General features: G+C 31.9%; 1 protein-coding gene across 5 annotated transcripts in view; it reads right to left on the bottom strand.

The window, feature by feature from the left end:
• Positions 1-1,930: 1,930 nt before the first annotated feature.
• LOC119689341 (dual 3',5'-cyclic-AMP and -GMP phosphodiesterase 11) overlaps positions 1,931-11,034 on the bottom strand; it is a 135,026-nt gene continuing 125,922 nt past the window's right edge. For 4 of the 5 annotated variants that reach the window (XM_038104156.1, XM_038104155.1, XM_038104157.1 and 1 more), the window contains 7 exons: positions 5,013-5,099; positions 4,784-4,951; positions 4,474-4,601; positions 4,224-4,412; positions 3,929-4,148; positions 3,777-3,860; positions 1,931-3,238 (listed from right to left, as the gene is read on the bottom strand). In XM_038104156.1, coding sequence (XP_037960084.1) covers positions 2,114-3,238; positions 3,777-3,860; positions 3,929-4,148; positions 4,224-4,412; positions 4,474-4,601; positions 4,784-4,951; positions 5,013-5,099 — 2,001 coding nt within the window. In that variant the 3' untranslated portion in view covers positions 1,931-2,113. The remainder of the gene's footprint in view (positions 3,239-3,776; positions 3,861-3,928; positions 4,149-4,223; positions 4,413-4,473; positions 4,602-4,783; positions 4,952-5,012; positions 5,100-11,034) is intronic. The other variant, XM_038104154.1, reaches the window with a different exon arrangement.

Genomic DNA, 11,034 nt, shown 5'->3' with positions numbered 1-11,034 from the left:
TTAACTTAATTACGGATTTGCTTATGTTTTAATCCAGTCATACTTCTTTTTTGTTATATAGCCTTAAAAACTACAGTTAATGATCGATGTAGTCTATATTAAATCAAAGATAATGTTTTTTTTTTGTATAGCAGTTGTGTCCATCAAAAACTGTTTTCTGGGTTGCTCGAAACTCTATGTCTGAGTTCTGTGAATTCGTATAGCAAAGGGTATTACAAAAACAATTGCACACAAATGCAAAAACAAAAACAACTCGAGTTCAATCGATCTTTGGACCCACTCCGCATTGATCCAGATTGACTTGAATTTAAATCCCATCCATTTCTCAATCCAATCTTCCTCCTTAATAATGCACTTACGTCGCACAATACCGAAACGTATCCACATCCTAATCCATGTATTCAATTTTTAGGTGCTCTAATGTTATCTGCTTTATAAATCCGTTCGGGCTACAACAACAACAAAAACAAATGTGCTTAATGTGTTACAGGCTGAACATCTCTGGCACATGCTCGACTGAATTCATAACTGCATATTTTAAGTGATAACTTTTAAAACTTTAATTGTTCTATTATTTATTATAAATTGCAACTAATTAAATTAACTTTTACAAAATAAAATTAAAAAAGTAATTATTGATAAATAAATACTGCATTTATTCTTAGCAATTTAACTAAGCACTTGATTTCAATATTAATTTTGTTATTTTGTTTTTTGTTTTTTTTTCGTCTGTCCGTGCGCACTGCATTGCAAAACAATTCCCAAAAAAGCTCCGATCGGATATCTGACCGATCTTAAGTAATCAAAACTTACACTTTAACTTAGACATACATGCATATCTGCACATATATATATAAGATATAAATATACATATTCACATATCATATATATATATATATATACATATACATATGCATATACATATACATATACATATACATATACATATACATATACATATACATATACATATACATATTCATATTCATATTCATATTCATATTCTTATTCATATTCATATTCATATTCATATTCATATTCATATTCATATTCATATTCATTATTCATATTCATATTCATTATTCATATTCATATTCATATTCATATTCATATTCATATTCATATTCATATTCATATTCATATTCATATTCATATTCATATTCATATCATATTCATATTCATATTCATATTCATATTCATATTCATATTCATATTCATATTCATATTCATATTCATATTCATATTCATATTCATATTCATATCATATTCATATTCATATTCATATTCATATTCATATTCATATTCATATTCATATTCATATTCATATTCATATTCATATTCATATATTTATACCATTATATATAATATATATATATAGAATATATATTCATATATATATATATATGCAGATAAGATATAATATATATAATATATTTATAAATTTATTTAAGATATCATATATAATATATATATATAATCAATAATATATAAATATACATATTTATATAATATATAATACAGATATAATATAATATATACATATCATATATAAGTATTTATACATACATATTCAATTATATAGATATTTATATTACATTTCATATATATAGATATTTATATACACATATTCCTATATATATAGATATAGATATAGATATAGATATACATATACATTTTATACATTTATTTATAAATATTTTACAGACTACATTTAAATAGATATTTGAATTAATTATATTAAATAATTCTTATAGTGTTTTTACTGTTGGAACAGCGTAATCAGTGCTCGAAAATCGTTAAACCACACAAATAGTAAAATAAACTAAAATTATTACAATATAATTAATTTCTTTGTATTAAATTGTTTTCCCATTTCAATTGACTTTATGTTTTGTTGTTTTGTTGATTTGTTGTTTTGTTGATTTGTTGTTTTGCTCATAATAATTATAATAAAATATAAATAGTATATAATAGTATGTAAATTAGTAGTGAATATTTTATAGTGAACAGTGTGCACAGTGAAGTTCTAGGCGAAACCTTAATTTTACTGATTCTTGACTCTTACTTAAGCTAACGAACTAATAAAAATTTTCTGCACTTAAATAGTAGTAATTCATTTATCACACATGGCCGTCTGTGTAGCGGTTATGGATGCAGCTGTTGTAAGTGTTGCGGGTGTTGGTCCATTTGTCATCGAGTGTCGGCGCGACAACAGATTACCGGCGAGGTGGTAATTGATATGGCCATTGGGTGTGAAGCCGATGCCGTTGGTGGCTGTGGCATCACCAAAAGAGGTTGCATTCGCGTAGTACTGCATACCGTCGAGATTACCCAATTTGCCAACAATTTTTGGTATTTTATCACTTTCAGTGGCACCACTTCCGATGCCTCCGATGCCGCCACTGCCCCCGATTGCACTGCTACCGCCAACGTGTAGATGATGATGAGCATGACTGTGATGATGATGCGTATGAGAATGAGTGTTGTGTTGATGTTGATGATGATGGTGGTGGTGATGATGATGATGATGCGAGTGTTGTTGTTGCATTTGGTGCTGCTGCTGCTGCTGCTGTTGGCCAATTCCGGTGCCACATACTGACATTGAGGGTGTGCTTTTGCTATAGGTTGGGCTACTTTTCGTGGCTTGAAGCAGCTTATGTGTGTTTTGTGTATACAATTCATTTGCATTCTTTAGAGATGACGCTTTGCGCATATAATTGCACCGTACGTAACCGCAGGATTTGCAGGAAGTACGTGTCTTTTGCGACTTTTGATTTAGATTATTTAGATTTGCGGCTATTAGTTTTGCCTGTGTTGCTAGTTTCTCTGGTGAATTGGGAGCGCTGTCTTCGTCGCCAGTTGGCGGTGGTGTGGAGGCACGACTGGACTCCGAAGAATGACAACTAGTGGAATGATGTTCTTCTACTTCGGAATCATCATTATCACTAACAATAACGCTTTCATCTACTTTGGCATTTTCTGTTGCTGCAACATTGTTCATATTTATAGTATCGACGAACTGCTCTTGTGTTTCAAGAGCACTTACTTTGGTAGCCACTTCAGTGTTTGTTTCACTTAAACTGACTGAATTTAGCGTTTCATCTGCAATTGTTTCATCATCGTTATTGGGTAATATAGATTTGTTTTGTACTTCTTGTGCTAATGCAATCCAGTGCTCACGATTATCACGCACTCCCTCTACCAAAGGTTCCAACTTATCAGAGAGATGGGCAAAAGCCTGCAAGGTAAACATAAAGATATTTTTGTAATAAAATAAAATTTATTATTCTAAATAATAAAATCTTTTAAAATGAAAGAGGGCATGATTACAATTTCCAGAAAGCTGCAATTATTTAACATATAGTGACGACTAAGAACAAGATGCGCTATCGACTGCAGTCACTGTAAACAATTTGAAACATCTAGAAATATAATCTATATCGACTTACAATGCGCCACCTAGTTTAGCCACTGTAATAAGTTTACAACATCTGTAAACTCAATCTATGATATTTCAACACATGAGTAGTAAAAAAAGTTTCGAATAGGCAAATTTACCAAAATGGTAGACCCGGATGGATATCGTAAATGTAGCATTAAAAATCGTAATCATGCCATTAAGAATGTCAAATCTATCTTTATCTGTGCCTATAGAAAAGGCTATTTATAATGTTTTAAGAGCAGAAACCATTTTTCAGTAGTAATTCTAACAATTTTCTTATTGAAAAAAACATTTAAACTAAGTCCTATTTTTCAGTGTAGTGATATGAACCTACCTCATATATGGGCAAGCAAATAGATTCAATAAAGCCAACTTGCATCATAGGTAATTCATCCTCCTTTTCGCGATTCATGATATCCTTAAAAAAAAATAAACGTTAATATTTCAGTTACAATGTATCAATTCTATTCAGATATGTTTACTTACAATTGGCGTTATGTTAAGTTCCTGCTTCTCCATATCGCCCTGTTCGAAAAATTCCGAACTTACCAAATCGGCCACACGTTTTTCAATTTCCCATGGCTTTGTGATAGCCGACAAATCACAGACTGTCATGCTCATTGCACGCAATAGAGCGCGGGGCTCATCAGCAACCCAATAGCTCATGGGCTGCTCTTGCACCGATTGTAGAAATGGACCACGTTTTCTAAATTAAATAATAATTACATTTTTTTTCAATTCGTAAGGTATTATTAGTCTAATCAAAACAAACATAACATACCTAAAGTAGACTGCCAAATCTGTAGACAGAATAGCATCCTCAAGTACATGTATAACACGGCAATAATCTTCAGATGAGAGATTCCCTAAGATTTGATTTCCAGGACTATTCAAAATCATCAGGCATTGATCGAAGTGATGATGTTCCATAGTGGATGTTGAATATAATTGCGCAAGTGGTGAAGAAGCTCTAAATAGTGAGGTTACATGTGAGATTAGGAATTTAGTTCTATACAAGCACTGTTACTCACTTAATTTGAAATGAATTATTGGTCCCTCGATGATCCAAATCATGACACAAACAGCCGATAATTAAAGCCAAACATTCAATTTCGCCAAATATCTTCCACCATTGTGTCGCCTGTCCATGATGGGAAATCTTTGATTAATTAAAAGTGCTAATTTTAACTTAAAATTGTTAAATGAAATGCAACAACAACAAATAAAACTACAACTAAGTTAATTAGTTAATTAATTCGATATGAAATTTAGTGAACTTGAAAATAAATCTTAATTAATAAAAATCTATTATTCAATGAAAATTAGAGAAACTCTACAAACCGTTAAGATAGCAAACATCATCTGAGCTACATTGAAGGCGTGTCGCCAATTGTGATAAGTAACATTGCGATAATTCTTCTTAACACTCAACAGCCAACGGCAGAGCACCTCGTAATCTATGTGGAAACGCTCAACAAAATCGAGATCCAAAAACATCCGCAGACAAGCCTGAATGAAGTGGAGAGTGTTATGTTAATGTTAATTAATGTTATTGGAAGAATGCGCTTACTTTCAACGTATCGTCGTCTTCAAAATGTATATCATCAAATTTGAAATCGTGCAAACGGAAATGTGCTGCTGAAGGCACACGCAACGCCTGTAGAGAGAAAGTAAATAGTAGTTTGTCTTTATTTTATGTTAGCATATATCCGCGGCTATGCCTGCGTTTTATTAATAATATAAATTACATTCAAAATAGGATTATATATTGAAAGTGCAGAATTAGAGAAATATGTTTTGGTTCTGGGAGCGACAAAGTCTGCTGCCCGTACATAATCATTTTTTCAGAAGACCAACTGCTCCTCACCCTTCTCAAAAAAAAAACTCAAAATGTGGAGAATTCCTAATATTGGAATTCCTAAAATCAGGAAATCTCTTAATGAAGACGAAATAAAAAATTTAAATCCTTAAAAACAAAACCGACTTTATAATGTTATACTGTTAAACTGAAAATTGTTATGAATGTAAAATGCAATCGGATGTGGTAAATATAAACGAAATATTCAAATAGATCCAGGTTTTTTTGGACTGCTATTTTATATTGCATGAATTATTCTATAAAGAGATTTTTTCCGAACAGAAGTGAACTACAAGAACAAAAATTCATTTTATATTATTTTAATTAATTGAATTTTTGGCTGACGATACAGCTGTTTTGAGTATTGCCAAATACTTATCATCAGTGGTCTTGGAAATAATTCTTGTATTTAATTATTCGTAAATAATTTTTTTTTGAGACTTCAAGTATCAGGATTCGAACTCATGCTCTGCCAAATTTAAAGCTCAGAGTCAGCAGTCAGCGCTCCTTAACAACTGACCCAAAGCCGTATTTGACTTATATGTTCGCACATTTTTCTGGAGCTTTTTGTTAATTTGCTGTGAAAGTTTTATCAACAAATTCACTTGCTGTGTTTATATTAGAACGAAATCATAAACCAACTGTAGAATAATTTAATTAATTAATTATATTTTTATTTTTAATTGCTAAATTTCAATATTATTCTATTTGTAGAGGCATTATTTATTGCATGATTTATATACTCTTGCTAATGTTACTCCACGAGTAACATGGGCCAATTATTCGCACGGGCCAATTATTCTATTTATTGAATAATATTACAATGTGAGTCCCATTGAGGTGACAATAGTGTAAAAATTCGAAATGGGTTAAGTTCGAATTTCTGAGCTAAGATACAGAGGGTAAAACCTACACAAATTTTCATTCGTCACATATTGCTATTCTAAAGGTTGGAGTTAATACGGTGAATTAATTGCCTACATAAAGGACGTCTGAAGGATATTGCGGTCAAAATATCTATAAGCAAAGTAAGTAAAAATGCATTTATTGCAAATGCTTTCAGGTTGTGGCTTTACATAAGCTTGACAAGTAAAAATACCTTATATCGTATTTTATGACTTTGTAACGATTATGACTACTGTGACCTGACCTAAAGATCTACAAAGATTCTGTATAACAGATAGATAAAAAATATGCATAGGTACATATACTTTAAATATTTGATATGCTGCTGGAATCCGGTTAGCTTCTACATTTTGGTGTTAACTTCTTTAGTTTAATACCTGTCAAGAGAGTAGAATTCAGATAGAAGTTGTGAACGGGATTAGATTAAATATAAATAGGATTGCTATTTGTATCCCAAATTCTTGATTCATAAAAATTATTTTCCACCTATTTTTTCACTATTTTATTACCAAAATAATTAATGTTTTTTTATATTTCTTATTTATTAGACTTTCTCCAGACCAATGAATTTTTAATGTGGACACAAACGATTTAAATATATTTCCTCTAACACTTGACTTAATTGTTTTTGAACTATGTAGGATTAAAATTAATGATATTTAGAAAAGTTTGTAACACATATAGAAAGAGTAATAGAATTATCAGTATTTTTACTATTAAAGCAATCCCACTAGGCACATAAAGTACTTTAGCAAATTTTTAACGAAAAGTAAAAAATTAGGAAGGATTTGCTAACCCCTAAAATATTGTATTGGATAATTCTGTTAAGAACCACCTTTACTATAGAAATAAGATCTTAAGTTATATTTACTTTTTTTTTTATTATTACTTACTTAATATTAAGCAAAAATATATCGTCGGCTACTTTAAAACCTCAATTTGAGCATTTTCCTAAAATAACTTTCAGTACCTTTTAACAGCTTAACATGGAAATTTTCCCTAAAAATAAACTGTGTAAGCGGAGTAATTAAGGTGAAATATTAACTCAAATTAATTAGCCCTCCTCTGCTACGTAAATAATTTATGCTTCTAGTTTATCTTGCTAACAGAATTGTCCTTTTCAAGTATTTGAACGTAATTTCAATTTCAAAAGAAAAACAATAAACAAACAATTTTACTTGTACGAGTATCTGTGACTTCACGTTAGAAGCCACGTTTCCATGGCCACCCTACCACGGTAAACAGAAATTGGCTAAATAACTTTGTTCTGGCAGCAATTAACTTTTACAACCGCAACCGCCAGTCTTTGTTCAAGAACAACAGCAAAAATTATAAACACAACCAATAAAAGGCAAGTGGGGTGGAAGAGTGTTTCAGGTCAATCCGACATCAAAGGTGCACTACGATTTGCCGTTGATTTGCCGTAGCGGTAATTGTAAGCGAACCACACACTCTTCAAGAAGAGTGTTATGAGCAAAAAAGTGTAAATTCTTGTTGTTATAGAACAACGGCTTGAGTAGTTACGAAATTCTAGAAAGCATAGTAAGCAGGAAGTAAGTATAAGCAGAGAGAGAGAGAGAGAAAAAGGCATATTTGCGCATGAAGTTGAAGATGAGAACGAGTGTGTGTGCTTGGATGGGCTGGTTAAATAAATAAGTACAATGGATATGCTCGTTGCAGAAATGAGTGGAAAATATATCACAGATAATTTTGTGTACGAAAAAGGAGAGCAGCAGAGAATACGGATGAAGTAATAGTTCAATAATCTTTTGTCTTATTTATTTAAGTTTAGTAAAAAATGGGATATTAGGTTAAGTTAGAGTGGACGCCTTGTGTCTAAAGCCCACTTGACCTCAATTAAAGGCTCGTTTTGATACCACAGAAAAGCGTTGTTCATATATAAACCTGAAGGATTGCTGTGGCAGCAGTCACTTTCAATTGAAAGACCTGACAAGTTTATAAACTTGGAGAAGTCCATTACTTTGCAGGATAACAGCTGCGTGCAGGATGATATCCTAGTCTGTAACAGATACTGACACATGATGAGGAGTACAGTTTCTGTCTCATTCCCATAGCAAGAATCCCGATAAGTCATTTTAGGATAGATCCAGGAGCAATAGTTTAGTGGCTTCTAGTCGTAGACTCGATCGCTTTTGGAACACAATTAGGATTATCACGGTAGTTGTTTTAAAAAGAAAAATCGCTTGCAATGGAATTGCAGATATGCTCATAAAATACGATTCCGCTATCCAGTTCTGCGTGCCGGAGTCGGACAACTAATCATTAAAGTTAATGTTTAAATTGACAAATTGTTATGAATTAGAAATAAACATAGCTAATGCTTTAAAGTTTCCTAGCTTTACAATGATTAAATAGCTCACGTATACCCGTACTTAAATATTTTACTCCTTATTTACTTGGGTCTGTTCGACCAACTCAACAGCTCATCCTGTTTGAAACTACTAACGAAGTTGATCTGCTAATTTCATTTTTGTTTTGGTTAATACAATTAACTATAATAACAACGGATGTAGATGTTCCCCTATCTAGGATGTAGACCCAGCCGCTACTAGGATCACATAATTCATTAATTTTCCTGTTTTCAAAGTAACCACATATAGGTTACAGCTATTATTAGATATCAATCCACTAACATACATATTTAAGACATCATTACAATATTATATTTAAACTATTTCTACATATGGCGAAACCTCGCACAGCCGACTTCAAGGTACCAGCGCGAATTACTTAGGAGACCATTCCGTTTATAATAACGTAACCTACGTTTTAGTGAGTTTACACAATTCCGTCTTTATCCCGAAGAGGACGAAGCTTTTTTAAAATACTATGTGAACATCTTAATTTTTAGATTTAGTCTTTAAACTGTAAATACTAGACTAAAAGTGTTGTAACTTCTTCTTTGGTCGACTTTAAGACCGGGTCTATATTGCGTATGTACACGTCAATACAATTCCGGTTAGCATTCTCATTCAGCGACTTTATAAGTAGCTTTATGGTTTTGTATTGTTATCCTCCCCACATCATCTTCTTCTTTCCCAATAAGTATAAGTCTTAACAAAATTATTTTTGACTTTCGTTGAACAGACAAAATGTCTTCTGTTTGGTTAGCCATAAAACATCTGTTTTGGTCGCAATTTATCTAGTTCTTTTGGAAGATTTTATCAGTATCAATCACTAAAAAGCTAATATCATCTATAACGACGAGAAAAAGAGTTTGTAAATTTTCTAAACACAACTATAATTAACTAAATGAGCACGAAGCTGGTCAAAGCAGATAAGGAGGCAAGGAATCAATGATGTAACCTTATTTGCATTTATAGTCATTAAAGTGACGTTAAGTCAATAGCGATAAATCTTTCTACTTGTCACCCAAACACTAAACTCTAAGCTTATCAACATTGTCAGCGGTATTATGACCGTAATCAGCTTAATAAGGAACTACAATTTTAGTTGCTGCTAATACCTTTTGCCATTGTGTGACCAACATCTAAAAGCCAACGAAATCCGTGTAGGCCTAATAAGACCTAATAAGGAATTATGACTGTAAAGAAAATGTAAAGAAAATTTTTAGACTCAATTATGCTATGGAAATACATAATCGGATTGTTATTTTGGTTGTGGTAAAGCCTCACCAATATCCATTGTGTGGCTTCACAAGCAAGAAAAGATAAAGGAAACGCTGTTAGGGTGAAACACGAAGGGGCTGCTGTTGAGAGCACAGAAGGACAAGGGTAACATAACTTTAATATAAATTATGTTTAACGCTATCTGGGCTGCAAGGAGTATATAGATAAATGTGAGTTTTGGCAGTTGTGAGTGGGTCAAAAGGATGTGCGGTAAATGACTCTTTGTGCAGTTTTTCATGGTCAAGAACACAATTTAATTTTTTTTTTTTTTGTGTATTTAATTTGAATGTATTAAATATTGAAATACTTTCCAACAAAAAGGCAGTGTCTAATTTATTTGTTGACATTATGTGTTTAACTTTTGACTGTAAGAGTAATTAAACTTCCCCCCCTGACAAATCTATCGGTATGGAAAGAACAAACCGGAAGGAAATATGAATAAGAGAAAAACGGCGGTATTTAACATTTATTTAAACGTAAAAATATTTCTGATTCTTATTCCTTCTCTTCAACCTTCTTGGTCGCTTCTGATTTCGTACAATCAAGAAAAATAATTTTTAGCATAGATTTGTGATTAGGGATTAATTAAGCATTAAATTAAACATTCTTTGAAATTAGGATTTTGGGTGGTATTTAGTTTTTAGTTAATAGCATGTAATTTATTTTCTTTTGAAACAGTGCTTAAGAGGTATAAAACAAGAAAAGAAAAAAAATATCTTCACAGAGCATTCTTCACTTTAACGAATATAACAGATGTTGTTTTTGTTATTGTACATTTTCTAGAAATCCTGAAAGCAGATTAGCTGTTTAGGTTCCGGTTGGGATTCATGAGCTGGAGTTGGTTGCCTATTCCGGCCATTCCGGATGAATAACTCCGCAATGGTACTTTGAATTTTATATATCGCGAAGAATGTGACTTTCATACATTAGAATTCGTTGAATATCTGAAATATCTGTGAATAAAACGAATCCGGATGTAATAATAGAGAAGCTAGAACAACTGCTCTCGTAAGTACGAAACCCTAAGTATTTAGATTAAAAGTGAAGGTTTCACATGCAGAGAATTGGAATAAAAATACAATTATAAAACCAAGAAGAGGAGATTGCCTGTGAACTTTTACACAATAAGACAAGCAATGATTCATTTTTATGGACAAGTGGTGTTCAAAAAAAGTCTA

Source organism: Teleopsis dalmanni, chromosome X, assembly GCF_002237135.1.
Source record: "Teleopsis dalmanni isolate 2A chromosome X, ASM223713v2, whole genome shotgun sequence".
Classification (NCBI taxonomy): domain Eukaryota; kingdom Metazoa; phylum Arthropoda; class Insecta; order Diptera; family Diopsidae; genus Teleopsis; species Teleopsis dalmanni.
The sequence above is the reverse complement of the archived record's forward strand: the minus strand, read 5'-3'. Positions and strand labels throughout refer to the sequence as shown.